The 20,883-nt window shown below is 48.4% G+C and overlaps 1 protein-coding gene across 1 annotated transcript; it reads left to right on the top strand.

Annotated features, from left to right (window-relative positions):
* The first annotated feature begins 1,706 nt into the window (after positions 1–1,706).
* Positions 1,707–14,980, top strand: LOC139746414 (uncharacterized). The gene is made up of 3 exons (XM_071657633.1): positions 1,707–2,503; positions 13,405–13,565; positions 13,697–14,980. Exons 1-3 carry the CDS (start codon positions 1,840–1,842, stop codon positions 13,751–13,753), a joined length of 882 nt encoding a protein of 293 aa, XP_071513734.1. The 5' UTR covers positions 1,707–1,839; the 3' UTR covers positions 13,754–14,980.
* Positions 14,981–20,883: the final 5,903 nt, after the last annotated feature.

Raw genomic sequence — 20,883 nt, 5'->3', positions numbered from 1 at the left:
GACACCACCACCAGCCTGAAGAAGGGGTGCTCGAGATGGAGACTTACGTTCTTAGGGCGGAGTAAGACAACATTCACCAGCCCCCGGAAGCTTTCCTCACACGACACACTTGTTACGTCCCACTTGCAGTCCTGTCTTGCACCCGCTGCCCACCTGTTATATTCCACTCAATAGTCCTGTCATGTACCAAGTGTCCACCTGTCATATCTCAGCTACCCACCCGTCATGCCCTGTCTCCAGACCTGCCAACCGATCATGTCTCAGCTGCAAACCTATCGTGTCCCAGGTGTCACACCGTACCGGCCCACGTCTCGCTAGACATCCAGACGCCCTCCTCCTCCTCCTCCTCCTCCTTCGGTGTCGCCTCGCTGCGATGACGCGTACCAAGCAGGGATAACCAGGTTATCTTATCATGCACATGATAACACCTAAGGACTGAGTATTGTTGTTATCTTGTGCTCTCCAGAGCCCCGCTACCGGACTCATTCATGTCACCGACACCAAGTGATTCCCCCCCACCCCACGTACCCTGTCAATCACACGGGCTGACATGATGCAACCTGTCCACACATTGGTGGTAGCAAGTTCACGTTGGTGTGGTAGATCAGGCTGGTGGTGGTAGTGGTGGTGGTGTGGTGGGTCAGGCTGATGGTGGTGGTGGTGGTGGTGGTGGTGTGGTGGTGAGTCAGGCTGATGGTGGTAGTGGTGGTAGTGTGGTGGGTTGATGGTGGTAGTGGTGGTGGTGGTGGCAGGTCAGGCCGGTAGTGACTGCGTCCAGTGTTGCGTCATGTGCTGCCGTCCCCTACTGATGCCCCCGCCCCCCCCCCCCCTTGACTACACCTCCCCTACCCATGTTCCCCTGCCTACGCCTCCCCTACCCACGCCATCTGTATCCATGCTCCCCTACTCCATCCACGCCTCCCCTACTCATGTTCCCCTGCCCACTCCTTCCCTACCCACGCCTGGCCTTGCTTGCCCAATGTAAAGGTAAATATTTGACCAGATCACCGTCCTGACCATGGGAGAAGTATCCACAGGTGGTGATGTCAGCGACCCGATCATGGGAGGTGTCCACAGGTGGCGATGTCAGCGGTCTGACCATGGGAGAAGTATCCACAGGTGGTGATGTCATCGACCCGATCATGGGAGGTGTCCACAGGTGGCGATGTTAGCGGTCTGACTATGGGAGAAGTATCCACAGGTGGTGGTCAGCGACCCGATCATGGGGGAAGTATCCACAGGTGGGTGATGTCAGCGGCCCGATCATAGGACAAGTATCCGAAAGTGGTGAAGTCAGCGGCTTGAAGTAACGGAAGTACTCGCGGACGGTGATGTCACCTGCCTGACCATGGGAAAAGTTTACACACGAGGGTGATGTCACTGGGTGATGTCACCAGCTTTATCATGGCAGAAGTATCCACAGGTGGTAATTGTCAGCGGCCTGATCATGGAGAGGGGGGGAAGATAATGTTGGGGGGGGAGGTGAGAGCGGGGGAGAGAGAGGTGCAGGTATAAGAGGCGCGGCCATCAGCCTCCACGACCAGTCTGCTCTCATCTTCCAACTCTGGCTGAGCACACCTTACCACGCACACGCCCCCACTCGCTGGCTTCCTCCACGGACAGTCGTTACTTGTGCCTCCCTCAAGTGATCGGGAGGGTCTCATCACGGACAGTCGTTTCTTGTGTCGGCGTCTCGTCAGTGTTCCGCTCTCTTCAGGGACAGTCGTTCTTGTGGTGCGGTCTTCCGAGTGACCAAGGGTCCCCGGGCTGTGAGGAGTGTCGTGCCCTGGGCAAGTGCACAGCTGGTGCTTCTGCTGGACCTGCTTAGAGTGTAGTGTGATGCCTGAGGTGCCAGTAGCGTTGTTGCCGCTGCTGCTGCTGGCCGCCCTAGCGCCCGCCGCCGCCTCCCTCCATCTACCTCCCACGCCCCCGGGCGGCCGCGCCCAGGCCCTCTTGCCCCGTCATGCGCTAGCCGACTCCTCCTCCTCCTCCTCCTCTCACGATAACTACTTCGACACGAGCCGCCTGCGACGCGCGCTCCGAGCTCTCCTCGACCTCAACGACGGCGAACTCCAGGCCCTGATGGCCGGGGCACCGCCTCGGACGGTGGCCCCGAGTCTCTCGCCATCCACCGCGTTCTTCCTGACCAGCAGCCGCCAGTACCTAGAGAGGCTCCAGACGATCCTTGCCACCACGCGGGAGGACACGCCCCTCCATACGCTAACGTGGAACCCGAAAATCGCCCGGCGCCGCAAGAAGTCGCGGGCGAGGCAGCAACACCCGACCGCCGAGGAGGCCAAGAGCGCCCCGGTTGCGACGGACGACACAGACAGCATCCTAGGTGCCCTGACGGAGCTTTCGGCGTACCTGGCGGGTGACGAGGAGGGCGAGGAGGGGCTGCGGCAGCGGAGGTCACACCACGGCCGCAAGCACAAGACTCTACAAGCGCGAGGCTCGACGCAGTACGAGGCGCACCACTACCTCTACTTTCTACGGTCGGGGGGTAAGTCTGCCGCTAGGCCATCATATTGTCCATCAGTCAACACTGCTGTATGACCACTGTAGGTTGGTGACACCCTGAGGTTAACACTCACAGTCACGATCTTAACTGTAATGCTAAACCATCACCTGTCACGACGGACTATGGGCCCCTCCGTCAGGATGCTAATTCTACCAATCAGAACTGAGACATTACCAGTCAGGACCACTATACTACCACTCACATTGTTGGTACTGCTAATCAGGAGCGTGATACTAAAACCAAGACAGTAACACTACCAATCATGGCGGTGATGCTGCCAATCGGCACTGCACTACCATAGATCGGGACATTATTACCACCAATCAGAACATTAATACTACCTATCAGATCAATATTACTACCAATCAGGACAGTACTCCTACCAACCGTAACAGTAATGCTACCAGTCAGAACAGTACCACCATCCTTCAGAACACAAGCAATACCAATCAAGGCAAATAATGTTATCAATCAGAATATAAATGCTACCAATCAGACCAGATTACTTAAGCAATCACACGACCGCCATGGACACCTACACCATATGGACCTACGACCTTCGTTTATTCCTGGTACAAAATGTTTATTGTACTTTGTAAGACAACATCGCTATGTTCGTGGGACTGACAATCATCATTTCTAGGCTGATAGGTTCTTCAGTCATTAGTAATGCATTGCTGGATTCACAGGATTACCATTCATCACTTTTTCATTGTTAGCTTAGCTACCTGTCATCACTGCCACATTGCTAGTTTGGGAGGCCTACCACTCATCCCTGTTACACTGGTAGATTGGTTAGACTACCAGTCAATCGCTGATAGGTCGGTAGGATCACCAGTTATCACTACTGCAGTGCCTGGGAGTCAAATGTCACACTATACAATGCATAGGTTTGATTCGGTGATCTAAATTCCCTAAACCCATTTGCTGTTTCTGAAAACACTAATTCTGGCAAGCAAGTGCGTCAAATGGTTACTGTATGGTCATTGGCAACCCGATGGTGGTCCCTTTTGATATTTCTTTCGTTACACTGCTAAGCTTTGGAAGTCTTTACTTTCTCACGTCTTTTCCTAACACTTACTAGCTGAGCCTTTTTAGAAAGGCATATTTTCCCCTTCATCCAGTACTCGGATTATTTTTTTCCCTCTTATCCTAATTCCCTCTTTATCTTTATTACTCATTTACCCTGTATTTTAAGACCTGTGCCTCGATGGGGGACTTAAATCCACGACTGGGACCCAAACACATAGAAAGATGTGAGAGCGCTGACGTTACTTGGGGGCTCCTTCTCCTCTCTCGACACCCACTCGAAGAGTAACTTCTGAACTGAATGTCTTTTAACAGAGTACTGAGACCCTGGGAGACTTATCTTGACGCACGTAAAGATTTAACGGGGCTCGTAGATGTCTGCTGAGGACTCAGGTTTCGGTGAGGTGGCCGGAGACGATGTAAAATATTGGTTCGTGAGTGTACAGTTGTCCTCATCGTGGCGCTGTCATTGTTGCCACAGCTCTCATGGTGGATGTTTCGCTGCTGATATGGAATGACCCAACATGGCCCCCACGACACCCTGCTGGCTGGTTATATCTCCAGGTGCTCGGGCGTTGTCCCCTCAGCATGAGTGACCTAACATGGCTCCACAACAACCTTCTGGCTGGTTATATCTCCAGATGTCAATAGCCGCATCAGGAGTACCTAACATGGCCCAACAACACCCTGCTGATTGTATCTTCCCACAGCAAAATAGTGATCTCAGACAGACTTCACACCAGCGTCATTCATGGCTAGCGTATCCAACGGTACGGTCTTAAACCAGTGTAGCGCTACGTTTTTACACCCATTAACAACAGCAACAGTAACTTCTGAATAACAAAAACGGGCCGCCTCTCTCCTCCTAGAATATATAATATTCGTCATTAATGTTCCCCGTCTTACAAGACCCAGTTCGTATTTCGGTAATTTGCAACACCGTGAGTCTCGTTTCACCTGCTTGAGCTAATATCCGCAGTTCTGCGAGTGAACAGGCAACAGAGAAAGTGGCACTGAGGCCTCTCAGGGAAGTCATCAAGAGATTTTCATCAGTGAAGAGCGTTCCTGTTTGGCTTAACTGGTCTCCAGTGTCTCCCTGAAGAATTAATAGAGCGTGAGGGAAGACTGGCAAGAATTAAGAATAGCATTTCTAAGATTAGCACAAGTCCCGAGGTTCACAGGATACATTTCTAAGATTAGTACAGGTGCTGGGGAACACCGGGAGGAACGATGTAAACATTGTGGAGGCTCTCCTCTCGTCTTACTGGATCAGGGGAGTGATATCAACCGGGTCTGGTTGTGGCCCAAGCTGGCTCAGTCAGGTCGTGGTTCCTTTCGGATCTGGCCTCCCGCGGTCTGGCTCAGGTCTTGAGTCGAGCTGGGTGAGTTCGAAACATGATCTGGGTCAGGTTGTAACATCAGCCAGCTCACGTCGTTAACCCAACTGGATCAGGTCGTAAATCCAAGTTGGTGAGGCCATAACACCAGCCGGGTCAGATGGTGAAAGCAGACGGGACAAGTGATTTACCCAGCTGGGTCTTACCGTGACTCTACCTACGTCAGAATGTAATGACCTTTTGACTTCGACTGAGACCTGCCTATGCTGGATCAGATCATGACCCCGAGCGAGGAATCTTAGATTATGATCTCAGCTGTATGTGTATATTGAGACTACAGTTGCCTCAGTCGACACATTGAGAGTCGTCATCTCATAGTCCCAACTCTCCTCAGCTCATAACCATAGCTCGCTCTGGCTATGGTTCTAGCTGGCGTTCAGGTCATAACCACCTCTAAGACCAGGTCTCAATTCCTTCTTTTTCTGGCCGCGACCACCGCTAGGTTAACTTATAGCAACAGCTGAATTAGGTCTTGCTCTCAACCTTGTTCTGGAACAGACGAGTCTACCCATTTATAATATTTCTTTCGCTATTTATACATTAACCATGAAAATTGAAGTTATGTCTACTATGGTTTGACCTTTTTCCATGATGGCAAATGACTCGTGTGTATGTGTGTGTGTGTGTGTGTGTGTGTGTGTGTGTGTGTGTGTGTTTATCCGGAGCTTGACGTGCACTCCTGTGAATGGTCCTTGCGCTGGCTCTCACAACACCTACTCTGGTTTGGCCTCGACACGAGAATGAAACATTAACGGTGAATACGTCATTATACGGGCAAGGTTGAAGAGGCAGTGCGTGGCAGTGAAGAGGGGCGCCAAGCGGGACTTGACCATCCCCCGTAGTCACACTGGCACAGCCATCGGCCTGGCCTCCAATGGTGCTCCCGACAGCCTGGTCACCCGCCCCTCACCTCCCTGATGACCCTTGTTGACCCACTCGCTCGCTGAGTGTTGTTGTTGACCATGATGGCTGACTGGCGGGGTCACACACCCTGCGCGTCAACATATATCAGACCAGTAACGTTCGGTAACCCTCAGAGCGTCACATAAAATCAAAACGCTTTTTTTTTGAGTGATAATTTTCTTTTTGATCTTTAACATTTCCCTCCTCACGCGATTCACCATGAACAAGATCGAGAATGTAGATGCTGGAAATTGAAGAAACCTATCTACATCCATATAGAATTCCCAGTGGTGTGCGTGGAGACTCTTTGTCTGGAAAATAACAATGTCGAAATGGATGCTTGCTTACTACCTAAAAATCAAATACAATTCCAGAATTACTGGGAAGAAAAGAAATAATGAAAGCTGGTATGCTGACTCCCAGAGTTCTTTTCCACCTTGGCGAAACAAGACGTAGTTTGTTAGTTGAGCTCTGAGTGAATCAAGAGTGAATTTAGCGTCATTAGCGAGGCAAAGGCTGGTATTCTTTTCCCCAAGTATGTAAGTGTGACACAAGCGTGCGGGCCGGAACCATCGCAGTCATTTGCCGTCAAAAGTTCTTAAAAGCGTTTGCTGAATGACTCTGAAATCGGAAATGCTTAAAAGACGCAGTTTTAAGGTAACGAGACTGTCACCACACAGGAAAACGACCACAAGAAACCGTACCAGATACCACACACCCACCACCGTCACCACACACCCACCACCATCACCACACAACCACCACCGTCACCACACAACCACCACAGTAACCACGCACCCACTACCGTCACCACGCACCCACTACCGTTACCACACACCACCACCGTCACCACACACCACCACCGTCACCACACACACACAGCCACCACCGTCACCACACACCACCACCGTCACCACTCACCCACTACCGTTACCACACACCACCGCCGTCAACACACACCACCACCGTCACCACACAACCACCACAGTAACCACACCCATCACCGTCAACACACACCACCACCGTCACCACACAACCACCACAGTAACCACACACCACCGCCGTCACCACACACCACCACCGTCACCACACACCACCACCGTCACCACACACCAAGATAGTAACCACACACTACCACAGTCACCACACACCCACCACCGTCACCACACACCACCACCGTCACCACCCACCCACCAGCGCCCGCTGTGTAAGACGTCAGTTGGACGACAAGGCGTCTGTCCTGCAACGATGGAACGAGGCCACAGGCTGCACCCATCGCCTATTTCTGGAGGAGGATGAAGTGCACGAACAATTCCTGGATAAATGCGGTCCTAAATGTGCGGCTTAAGGGTGTGAACCCGTCCACTGCGGGAGCTGACGGGCAGGTGATGTCTGTGTCACCTGAGGACCTAACCCCTCGTTAGTGTCTCGTGAGGGCGTCTGTCTGTATGTGGGTGGGTGTGTGTGTCCTGTTGGAAGGGTAGGTGTCTCTTATTAACCATTTGTACTGTGGTGGGAGGGAGGTCTCTACACTCGTAGGGACCCATCTCTTGAACTTCCTCTTTTTTCATATCACTTTTTAGATGTTTTTCGTATTCACAAATTTCGTCAGTGAGTTTTTTTTTTTTCCCTCAACTTATCCGCTGCTCTTATAAGAGTACCTCTCGTAATCTCTTTGGATAAGTTCTTCGTTTAATATGATGTCGTCTGGTTGTTCTATCCTTGCATCTGACGAAGAACTAACTGTTCGCTGTCGACACCAGCAAACTGGCTTAAAAAAAAAAAAACTTGAAGGCTGTGATCAGGTCACCCTTTACTTTTCTCTATTCCATGGTGGACAAATCTAAGATCCCATCTTTGTTGCCCTTCTCTGGACCCTTCTTTATTGATTATTTGTCCTTCATTAGGTGCGATGACCAGAGTCGAGAGGCATATTCTAGGTCTAGTTGTAATGTAGGGTGTGAACAGCTTGCTGAACATATCCTTATGAGTGTGCATGAATTTACCATCAGACTGTTGGTCTCTTTTACTGGCCTCCTAAGGCGAGACTATGGTGACAGGTTAGGGACGATGCTGACCTCCCAAGACCTTCTCACACACAGATTCCTTCAGCTTATTTCCTGCGAGTTGATATTCACATTGAGGACTTCTCTCGCTGTGTCCACATCCTCAGTGTGTGTGTGTGTGTGTGTGTGTGTGTGTGCGTGGATGAGTATGTGCATATTAACATGTCCATACACAAGACCATGGACGTATAGGGCAGCAAAAATCTCAGTGTTGCCAACACATACATAAACCGGAAAGTGAACTATATACATTATCAGATGAAGACACTGACACCAGCGAGATATCATACTACACACCTGAGGACACCAGACACTTGGCACGCCACACACCTGGAGACGTCACACACCTGAAGCACCATACACCTAGGGAGTCACACACACCTGAAGCACCACACACCTGGGTACGTCACACGCCTGAAGCACCACACACGTGGGGACATCACACACCTTGAAGAATCACACACCTGGGACGTCACACACACCTGAAGCACCACACACGTGGGGACATTACACACCTGAAGAACCACACACCTTGGGAGACCACCGTTCTATTTCATCCATGTGAACATCCTGCTAGAAGAAATAGAATCCTTCCTGAAGATGTCTGCGAATAATGCCAAGGTCATGTAGGCGAACTTCAACCCAAGTGAGAGTAAAGCAATGAAGATAGACACGGGGGAAGCAGTCCTCCCTATGAACGATTCAGATCTAGCAGTGAAGACACTGTAGGAATCTGTCTGTGAGAGCAACTTGGCAGTAGACATTTTCCTCAACCTGTCACCGGTCTCGTATCAAGAGGACAGTAGATAAAGTTAACTGTCGTCTCGCAAATTTTAGAACAGCATATATATATATATATATATATATATATATATATATATATATATATATATATATATATATATATATATATATATATATATATATATCATGCTTTTAACATCCGACATTCATCCGCTAATAGAAGACGCATCTTCAAGTCTGGTCACCACAGTTAAAGAAGCGCAAAGAGCTAATAAAGAAGGCGCAGAGGTAATTAAAGAAAGCAACAAAGACAATACAAGGGTTAAGAGAGCTGAGTTACAGGAAGAGGTTAGAGGCCATGAACTTGCTCGGTGTGACAGAGAAAAGAGAGGCGTGACCTGATGACAAGCTTTAAGTTTTCAAACCAGATTGATGACGTAGACGGTGTGCAGTTTCTCGTAAGCTATATGGGCAGAAGAACATCCAGAGACCATAGAATGATGCCTGTTAAAGAATAAAAAAAAAGAGGTGGTGGGTGACTGGGATAGACTGAATGAGGAAATAGTGATATGCGGACGGAATACAGAAGTTGGAAAAGTTGTATGATGGCAGAGAATGTTTTGAGATGGTGGCCCCCACGAGCGAGAAACTTTCTTCCCGTACCCTGGAAAATGGTTGATTACGCACCACATACCTGAAAGGCACCACACACCTTGGGTCACCATGCACATGGGGGACGCTTTACACCTGAGGGCACCACACACGTCTGGGAATCGTCACACACCTGTGGACAACACACCTAAGGACAACACACACCTGAGGACACCAAACACCTTGGGAGCTCCACACCATATACCCTTTCTGCCACTTAAAGGATCCTCCGACCATAATCTTATCTCTGTTACTTCTGATGGTAACACCCAACCTCTGTTCAGGGTCACTGTAAAGCTGTTTCTTCACAGGGTCAAACACACCTTCATAAAGTGTGTTAACTCTACTTCATCCACCGACATATCTCTTACGTCCTTAAGCAAAATCATCTCCGGTCACTTCTGTAATTCAACCTTTCCTACGTCTCTTACGACCTAATAAATCTATAGCCAACCCTTCAGCTGGTAAGAGCGCTCTCTTTGGTAAATCATTTCTCCTCTCATTCGACTCTGGATGGTTTTGCAACCATCCCTTCCTCCTCCCTCACTTCTTACTACACTTATTTCACTTCTTTCGTGTCATGTCTTTTGCGCAAGGTCTTACGTGTACTCTCCCACCTCCAAGTGGGCAAAGCGAATGGCCCAGGTGGTGTAACCCTCCCTGCGTCCAAAGGGAGTATGGTTAAGGAAACAGACGCTTCTTGCTTCTTGGATATGTGCCTTGGTGCAGCCGATTCCTAGGAAAGGAGACTGTTCTAACCCTTCCATTGTCTCAGGTGTCTTTGAAACCCTCCTTAACTCCCGCTTTACCAAGTACTTAGAATCCCATTCCTTTCTTTCCTTTTTGTTTTCCCTCTGTTCAGTTTCAAAGCAGCATAATTCAATCCTGCAATTGCATGTTGGTCAAAACCATATCCTTCATTCTGTCATGTCAACCCCACATAACACTACGAACTCTGTGTTTCTCTTCGTATATACACTTGGTTTATCACACACTTGGAACCACCATACATTAGGAGCCACTACACACCTGGAGGTCACCACACATCTGGAAGTCACCACACACCTGGAGGCCACCATACACCTAGGGGTCCCTACACACCCAGAACCACCACACACCTGCAGGTCACCACACATCCGGAGCCACCACACATTTCAAGCCAACACACACTTGGAGTCACCATACACCTGGGGATCATCACACACCTGGAACCACCATACACCTGGAGGCCACCACACACCTGGAGCCACCACAACCAGGAGCCATCACAACTGGGGTCACCACACACCCGGAGCCACCACATACCTGAGGGGTCAGCACAACGAGTAGGGCATGGCGCGGCTGAGGACACAACGCTGCCTTAATCTCGAGCCAGACGACGGGAACAGAAAGTGGCAGGAGTCAATATACCAGACCATCACGACCCTCCTCCCCCAATCCACCCAGGAGGGAGGCGTGGGTGGTATCCCCATCCCTGGAGGAGGCGTGGGTTACACTCTTCTCCACCCCTACCTCACCACCCCACACACACCCCCACACACACACCCCCAAACATCCAAGCTCATCTACTATAACCCCCTCCCCCCGCCCGCCCACCTCCAACACCCAACCCTCCCCCTCCCACCACCGCCACCACCGCCGCCCACGCAACCTTCCATTTTTTACGATTTCCTCGCTTCACAGCCTCGACAGCTGACATTAAGTAGAGTAAGAGAGAGAGAGAGAGAGAGAGAGAGAGAGAGAGAGAGAGAGAGAGAGAGAGAGAGAGACTACTGATCATGCCAGAGTGTCCTAAGTGGCCAGGCTTCCTCTTGCATTAGTGTAGTGCCGTCATAATGCTGCTAAATTTTCCTTTGAACGAGACGCCTTGCGAGCCGCTCTCTCGGGCACGTGGTACTGGACGCTTAGTGTCGCTTTGTTGGACACATCTCATCGCTGTGTTGGACACATAGTGTCGCTGTGTTGGACACATTGTGTCACTGTGACGGACCCATAGTATCATTGTGTTGGACAAACCATCGCTGAGTTAAATACCCATTGTCGCTGTGTTGGTCATCCAGTGTTGCTCTGTTGGAATCAAAGTGCCGTGGCTTTGGACACACTGTCTGCTGTGTTGGACACGGTGTCACTGTGGTGAGCGACTTTAGGACTTGGGTTGCTGGTCACTGTGAGACCCAGTGAGGCCAAATTAGGTCAGTGAGAGATTTAAGCAGGTGATGGTCAGGCACCTTACACTTCTACGCAAGGACAAGTAGCATGAAGGACGAGTGTTGAGGGCGTCTTGTGGCCTCCGTGGTATGGGTTGTGTGGTTCACACCCTGGTACAGCGTGTGGCCCACGCCCTGGTACAACGTATGGCCCACACTCTGGTACAGCGTGTGGCCCACCCCTTGGTACAACGCATGGTCCACACTCTGGCGCAGTGTGTGACCCACGCCCTGGTACAACGTATGGCCCACACTCTGGTACAGCGTGTGGCCCAACCCTTGGTACAACGTGTGGCCCATCCCCTTGGTATAACGTGTACAGATGAGAGAGTATTGTCAGAACAGCTTCTTAAATGCTGTGGTGGTGTTTGTTGGTGAGAGTGAAGTGTGGTAGTGTTGGTGAGGATGCAATGTAGTGGTGTCAGTGAGAGTCTTAGTGTAGCGGTGTTAGGACTGATGTTAGGGAGGGTTTGTGACTACCTGTTTTGTACTGTATGGGAAGGGAGTCCTACAATCGAGGAGACATTTCTCTTATACATTGTCGACCGTCATATACCTTAAGATTTAATATTCTGCCCACATCTACCACGTCATCATTCAGATTATTCCACTCATCTATTTCTCTTGCACTATTACAGTACTTTTTCACACCTCTTATAACAAGATTCCTGCCAGATTTCGTGTTATTGTCTCTAGTTGTTCTTTCTTAGCAACTTTGGTAGAGCTTTTCACTGTTGATATCATCAAAGTGGCTCAACAACTTAAAGGTCATGAGCAAGTCATCCCTTGCTCTTCATTGTTGGCTTCTGATCTCTCATGGTGAATCAAATCGGAATTCAGGTACAATTTATTATTTTTTCTTGTCTTCCTCTAGACCTTCTTTAATAGTTCTTTCAGCTTCTCTAAGCACGGTGATCAGACATGAGAGGCATAGTCTAGTTTTGACCTGATAAACAATCTGAATAGTTTTCTTAATATCTACTTCATCATATACTTGAATGTGATTCGAATCTTTGCTAACAAACCAGTGTTTCCTTCACTAATATCCATAAAATGGACTCTGGTGACAGGTTAGGTACATTGTCGAATGACAGAGATCTCTGTGGCTTATTTCCTGCTGGATGTATTCACATCGAAGCCTTCTTGCTTTGTGCCCCATCCTCAGTACTGATATTCATCAGCCATTCATCAGACCAACTTTGGAGTGTGTCTTGATCCCCTTGTAAGGTGATACGATCCTCATTACCCTTAACATCCCTCAGTTCGTCTGCCACATCATTTACATAGATCAAGAAGAGCAATGGTCCAGGATCGAAACCTGTGACATAACAGCAACGACCTCAACCCATTTTGGGAAGGTTTTCACCTGATACGAATCCTTTGTTCCTTCCGCTAAGGTAACTTTCTACCTACCGAAGGAGTCTGTCTTACCCACTTCCCTCCGCCAGTCAGGATCCAGCTCCTTTACCAACATCCTACGTGGTACGGAATCGAATGCTTCTTTTTTTTTTTTTTTTTTTTGGCAGTCCGGGTACACACAATGCATCCCTCTTTCCCTCTTGTCTTAAAACGGAGCTCACTCTTTCATACAAGTCTCAGAGACTTGATACGCATGACCTCCTTTCCCGGAATCCGTGTCGTCTCTCGCTTAGGTAATTCCTCCTTTGCGAATAATCATCCATTTGCTTTATGATCACCCTTTCCAGTATTTCCAAAACCAGGCTGACTGTGGTGGGGATGGTGTTGATGAAGAGTGTCGGTTAGGGTGTGGTGTGGTGGATGTAGTGAGGCGGTACTCTCGTGTCAATGAGGTTTGTAGTGTGGTGGTTTTCGGGAAGGTGTCAGTGACGGGGTAGAGACTAATGGCTCTATTTTTTGTTCGGCAGAGTGTCCACGAGCCCCAGACGGCCGCCCCAAGATGTTCTGCCCGACGCCCACAGAGGACGGTCAGTGGATCTGCATAGAAGACGAGGACCTGTGTGATGGGGTGGGACAGTGTCCCTCTGGAGAGGACGAAGCGCCCACCCACTGCCTCTTCCACACAGCGGTAAGTGTCCAGGTCCAACCTACTCACTCACGTTCTCAGTTTCTGGTAAATTGTTTTGAATACTAGAAACTACGACAGCCAGCGAGCGATCCAAGGACAGCAAACGAATTCTTATCTTTCTCTTTTGGCAGATGAGGACCCACCTGGACGAGCTCACCAAGTTCGTCATGCTTTCCAAACTAACCTGAGAACTTGTGGGTCGTCTTAAAGTCAACAGCCACGTGAACTGGGCTTGGCGTCTGCCGGATCGGAGACTGGGTCGGGTGCTGGTGCCCCTCGTACTGCTCCCAGCCTCACGACGAGCACCACTCCATGTCGCCTGCCGATGCCTACATAACCTTCGGTACGACGACTATTATCGAGACAAGCGACGTGCACTTCTGTGTGGCTTCCTCTGGCAGGGCCCTGCCGCCTGGCCTCCAGGAATATCTCCCTCTCTATCATGGTCACCTCCCCGCCTCCATGGCAGCTCCTATGCTTCCTCGGCCGCCTCCATGCCTCAGCGGATTTGTCCCCCTGCCTACACGGCTGCCTCCTTACCTCCTCGGGTGTTTTCCATCCGCCACTGATGCCTCTTAGTCTCTACGGATGCCTCCCTGCCTCCACGGATGACTCCTGGCCCCCACAGATGCCTCCTGCCTCCACGGATGCCTCTCAGCCCGCATTCGAAGTTCTGAGCCATGATTTCCCCCTTGTCAACGTCTCCTCCCTCGATCGACATCTGTTTTGGGCAAAGTATCTCCGGCTGAGGATCTGATGACTGTTCAGCGGCTGCCTCCCCTGCGCTTGTCACTGTCCCACCACACGGTCCCCTCCCTAACACAGGCTTCCCGGCACTGGGCCCTTATACTGTCTTCCAGTACTGTCCTTGTTCATGTCCCTGACACCTGTGCCAAAGTACTGTGCCATTATTATCCCCCTCCCCCCCAGTACTACTCCTCCAGCTGCAACCAAGGCCGTTATCACTTCAACATGCCTGTGTGGTTCTTTTCCCAGTAATAAGGAATCTATGTACTGTAATGTAATTTGCATACGAAGTTTGAGAGAAAGATCTTACATAGTTTGTAAGTTTGCCAGTCTGGCTCGGGGTCCCTTATGCTCCAGTCAGACCTCAGACCAAAGCACTGTTATTTTTGTACACTATGATACACCTCTCAGAGCTATATAAAGCCATCTTCACGTGTATTCTGTACCGATAGAGCACTGTACATATGTTTTTGTATACATTTGGACTATCTTAAGTTATTCATAATTTATTGGTATCTTATTTATGCTTTTTTACTTATTTATACATGTACTGATTTTTTTTATGTGATGTCTGACACGTACCAGTCTTATCATTAGTCACAGTATGGTACTCTGAGGTACGGTTTTCTGTATGAAATGATAATCTGGAATAAATGTACTTAAAACAGTCACAGGTTCTGGAATATATCCTTCGCCTTCCAGCCTTAGCTGGAACTCGTTTGCACAGCGCATGGGGTCGCGCGCCTTTTTTGTGGTGTGTACACGGTGAAAGACATATCAAGTCTATACTTAAAGTTTGCCGATGACGGAAGATGTGGAATTTGATGACGTTTGACTTCCTGATGGTAGGAGGGGGCTGACGTGGTGCCAAATGTAACACAGAGCGTTAGGGTAGAGCTTAACACACCCCAGTCTGGAGCCTCAGTTACGGGACCAAGTTCTGGAACCTTAGTTCTGGAACTTCGTTCGCGGAAGGTCATCTCTGGAGCTTTAGGTTGGGGATTTCAGCTCTAGAACCTCAGGTTGAGGGGCTTAGATTTGGAGCCTTAGGTCGGGGGTGTCAGGTCTGGAGTCTCAGACTGGTGATTCAAGTCTGAAGTCTCTGGTCGTGGAGGATCGAGTCTCAAGTCTCGGGTTAGAGGATCAAGTATTAAGTCTCTGGTCGTGGAGGATCGAGTCTCAAGTCTCAGGTTAGAGGATCAAGTATTAAGTCTCAGATCGTGGACTTAGTCTGGAAGCTCAGAATTCACGAATAGCAAGACAGGACTTATGTCATGGTATGTCCACCTAATACGCCCAGTTCGAATGAATCAGAACAAATATACAATGAGGGAATAAAGATGGCAAGTGGAGGAGCGAAATGCGCGCTTCTCAGAGACTGTCAGTCGCCAACAGATGTTTGTGATCTCAACTGAGACAGTAAAATGATCGACAGCAGATGGTTATGGTCTCAGCTGTGAGAGTAAAATGATCGCCAGCAGATGGTTATGGTCTCAGCTGTGAGAGTAAAATGATCGCCAACAGGTGGTTGTGGTCTCAACTGTGACAGTAAAATGATCACCAGCAGATGGTTGTGGTCTCAGCTGTGGGAGTAAAATGATCGCCAACAGATGGTTATGATCTCAACTGTGACAGACAGTAAAATGATCGCCAGCAGATGGTTGTGATCCTAACTGTGAGAGTAAAATGACCAGGGATAAAGTGGTGAAGGGTGCGACTGCCACAGGCCAGTCAAGCTGCTGGGTAACAGGTTACGAGCAAATGTAACCATGGATGGATCGTCATGGTACCAGGTACGTATAACAGGGCTCACAGTGAGAGAGAGAGAGAGAGAGAGAGAGAGAGAGAGAGAGAGAGAGAGAGAGAGAGAGAGAGAGATTTGCGCTATCAAGGCTGGTAAAATATGTGTATTTATTTACAGTTCATAGCGGAAATATATACACTCAAGCAGACGATATATATATATATATATATATATATATATATATATATATATATATATATATATATATATATATATATATATATAATATATATATGTGTGTGTGTGTGTGTGTGTGTTACCGGACTCCGCCTGCTCTAGGTTACACCGCGGATGAAAAATCACCTTTGGTAAGGCTGTGACATTGTGGGTACAGTCTCGTCAAAATACATATTTCACTCTAAAGATATCTACTTTCCCTGCTCATGGAAAATGCGCAGCCTCGGATTGCAGGAGCCACAAGGTCGCACATGATCGTAGCACAAGTCGAAACAAATTAATACCACGAATTCTCTGTAGAAAAATGAAGCTGCCAGGGAGAGGATACAAGATAATAAATTCCCCTGTAGCAAATATCACCGGTAGATAATAGTGATAGCACCACGGGTAAATATCATTAGGGCGTAAATCATATGTAAATAGATAAATATCTGTCTCGCGATATTCACCTGTCTGTTATACCTACATAGAGTGCGATTAGGTCATACACACAGTCATTCCTAGAGACGACCTCACAAGAATTCATACGTGAATAAAACTAGCCAAAAATCAAGTGTTTGTTAATGGTGTTTACATAGGTAACTAGCGGACTGTCTTTATAACTATGATGGACGGTCATTTGTCCTAGCGAGTGTCTTCTCCAAGGTTAGCGAATCTAGCGAACTCAGATACCGCGACGCGTCACTTCGACACGGTCGGATGTGACGGCTTCCCGCAGATTTACCCTAGTAACAGGTTATGGACGGTCGTCATCACTATTAGACGGCTCGTCAGGGGTGTCCAGTGAGCAGCAGTCCGTCTGGAGTCCTGGACAGGTTGCTGTGGTAACTGCTTTGGTGGACGGCGCGGGCATTGCCAGTCACTAAGGGGAGGTGGGTGGTGGGGAGCGGGAGAGATGCGCGCCGTAAAAGTGCCTAGATAGAGAGATGGGTTTCACAGGTGGGAGCGAGTGAGGGCAACGAAGCACTGCAGGGTAAGTTCTGGGGAGCAAAGCGGCGCATGTAGACCAAACCAAGCTGTCCTCTGGCGGGAAACTGGGTATATAAGCGATGATCGAGTGATGGAAAAACAAGTGGGGAGAACCAATCAACCAATTTAAAGGATCAAGTGATGGAAACAAGTGGGAGGAACCAATTAGTTTAAAGGATCTGATTAAGCTTTCATAACTGGTGGATGCCTTTATTGCCCATGACCCATACACCCAGCAGATGCAAATATGTGACTCAGTTGGAGAGATACATAGTCGTGTAATGAGCCATATACACTCCCACGAACCCCCCAGGTGTAAATTTTAGGGATATATACTTATTCATGTAACATCTCGGATTGCTGGCGATCAAGAGTAAAATGATAGTAATTATTTATTCATGAAACAAATTGGGGATAATTCCCTCTTTATTGTCAGGACGGGAGTCTAAGATGGGCGCAACATGCAATATTTAAAAGAAATATTTTTGATGTCTATCGCAAAAAAGCAAAAAAAAAAAAAATATTCCGTGTATGAAAGACGTATCGTCGTGAAGTGATCAGTGTCACTGACAACGAAGAACGGGAAAGATTCAGATTCTCATGGAGACATAGTCAAGGGGACGTAAGTTCTTATCTTAGAATATATACGCGAAAATATCCAATGCCAACCTACTAAAGCTAATCGCACTACACCCCATTCATAGATCTTATCTTCCCACATAGGAGCATACGTACATACCAGCCTGACGAATGTGATGTATATGATAATGGGAGAGATAGCCAGATAACAAATGGATAGGCCTTTGTGGGAAAAGTAACTACCCAAGCGAGAGAGAAGGTGGGGTCGGGGAGAGAAGGTTAGCGTGTAGCGAACCTCATAGACTTCTGGGCGAGACTGAACTCTCATTTAGACAAAAGAGAAGAAGGTTAAGTGGATTGTTTGTATCTCTACTTGCTATAGAGCATTTGATACTCTACCATATATACATAAGGCTGGAAAAGAAGCAAGATCATATATCGTCATTATCATACGCAATTTCTGGCTGTTTAAAAGAGGTTATCCGTATTTAGCCACCAAAGAGGTGGCCTTCGTATTGACCCATCATTGAGGTGGCGATCATATTCACCCACGACAGAGATGGGCACTGTATTCACCCATTATACAAGTAGCAAACGTATTCGTCCGCCACAGAGATGGTAGTCGTGTTCACCCACTACACAGGTGACAACCGTATTCACCAAGTATATATATACATGGCAACCGTAGTCTTTTCCAGTGCGTTGTGCTCTTCGAGATTCCAGAACGTTCAACCCACTGTTTTTTGTTCTTGTTTTTTGCTCCTCCAGTATATCGTACTCTGCCCTGTGGTTCCCAAGTCATGCCTTCCTTCCACCGAATAAACCAGAAATCTAGCACAAGACTTTCACGGCTCCCCTTCCAGAATATTTTATTTGTTTTGCTAAAAGCTATTAAAAGAAGAAGGAAGATAAACAAAAATCTTGGACCCATGTTATAACAACATGCTAAAATACATCCCCGGGCTGCAGTCAGAACCCTATTCACGTACCCGGGGAAAATATGTAAAAACATTCTTACCCAATTAGGAGCAATTACTTCTTCATGTGGCTCTCTGTAAACACATGTTGAGGGACCTCTGGAACAGCTCAGACTTTAAGTTTGTTGACGGGCTTCAGAAAGGTGGCCAGACCTTGAGTCTGTTGATGGACTTCAGCAGTGGGGGTAGATCTTGAGAGTCTGTTGATGGACTTCAGCAGTGGGGGTAGATCTTGAGAGTCTGTTGATGGACTTCAGCAGTGGGGGTAGATCTTGAGAGTCTGTTGATGGACTTCAGCAGTGGGGGTAGATCTTGAGAGTGTTGATGGACTACAGCAGTGGGGGTAGATCTTGAGAGTCTGTTGATGGACTTCAGGAGGAGGGCAGCCCTTGAGTTTGTTGATGGACGAACATGATGTCAAGTCTGGCCTGGGAATGAATTCGCGTCTGAGCTAGGAATGATGTCACGTCTGGGCTAGGAATGATGTCACGTCTGGGTCAGGAAGGGAACCGTATAACTCCAGGGCCTGATCCACCCACAGTTCATTAGCCCAACTGCCTGCAGGGAGTTTGACACCACCAGCCTGAGGGATGTTCTTTATCCCGTGACCATAACGGTATGACCCCTGGGCACAACGGCACGATTCTTCAGCACAACAGGTACGACCCCTGAGCACAACGGCACGACTCTTCAGTACAACAGGTAAGATCCCTGAGCACAACGGTACGACTCTTCAGCACAACAGGTACGACCCCCGAGCACAACGGTACGACTCTTCAGCACAATTATACGACCCTTGCGTACAACGGTACGATCCTTCACCACAACGGTAACATTCTTTAAGTATAATGATGCGATCCTTCAGCATACAGCTGTGCGGCCCGTAGGTATGATAGCGTCACATTTGACTTAAACTTCGGGTGAAGTCTGGGTCACTCCCATCATACCCGAAAGGTCTCGCCGTCGAACTAAAGACATTGAAATCCACGTCTCATGACTTCATGAATACGACCCGTGAGACGCGGATCACTCATGATCCGTCTGGTTATTTCTAACAAAGTAGTTGATGATACAGTCTCACCATAACCACCCTATTGGATCACGTGACAAGGCAAGCTATTCCAAGGCTATCAAGGATATTCATTTGCTCATCTGTTTATTCATAATCCTGAGAGATGATCTTTGAAAAAGTTGCCAATATTCTCCCTCTCCCCGGATTTATGCACCTTTATTATAAAGGCCATTCTTTACGTGATCAGTGGGGAGTGAATATCCTTGTATTGGAAACTACATACATCTACATACATCTATCTGGCTAACTGCATCGTGAAAGTCTAGAGTTCAAGACTATGGAGTGAAGAGGAAACATTACATTCACCTGATCGCTATGTATTAATCTCAAACAGTGGGATGTGAGGTTAGGTGGAGCCCCAGGACTGGAGTATATGTAGAGTTGAGCCGAGCCTTAGGATGGGGTATGTAAGGTTAGACTGAGCTTCAAGGGTTTGGAGTGTGTGGGTCCTGGCTTAATTCCATGTTTAAGGTATGTGAGGTTGGCCTGAGCCTCAGGAAAGGCTGATCTGTTTCGTTTCTGATCCGGCAACGGAATGGAAAGTGCACCGTTGCTTCGTTTTACCTCCGTACCTATCGTTCATTTCTTATTCATTATTCCAGTCCTTGGGCGGCATTCCAGTCTCTTTGGGTGAGTGTGAGAAGAGTCTCATAGAGTTGATTCCATGAGGAAGCTGTGAGTCAAGTCTCCAGGTCACGATTAGGGTACCACCGGTCACCAAGTCGGACGGCCCACCAAGTATACATTCCACCAATCACCAAGATTGACGGCCCACCAGGTCGTGCATTACGAAGCTGAACTATAAAAATTCGGAGCAAACACCTTGGTTGGCCCAGTAAGGAAGATTTACAACGATAGCTTTCAGTGGTGGTAATGAAGCGGAGATACAAACATATATCTGGATCCTGGCGATAGATGGCCGGGTATCGCTCCCACCACACATTCCAGGCAGCCTCTCGGAATATATACAGTTATGATACACATTTCTTATAT

This window comes from Panulirus ornatus, chromosome 65, assembly GCF_036320965.1.
Source record: "Panulirus ornatus isolate Po-2019 chromosome 65, ASM3632096v1, whole genome shotgun sequence".
In the NCBI taxonomy this organism is placed as follows: domain Eukaryota; kingdom Metazoa; phylum Arthropoda; class Malacostraca; order Decapoda; family Palinuridae; genus Panulirus; species Panulirus ornatus.
Note: the sequence above shows the minus strand (reverse complement) of the source record. Positions and strands in the feature narration are given on the sequence as shown.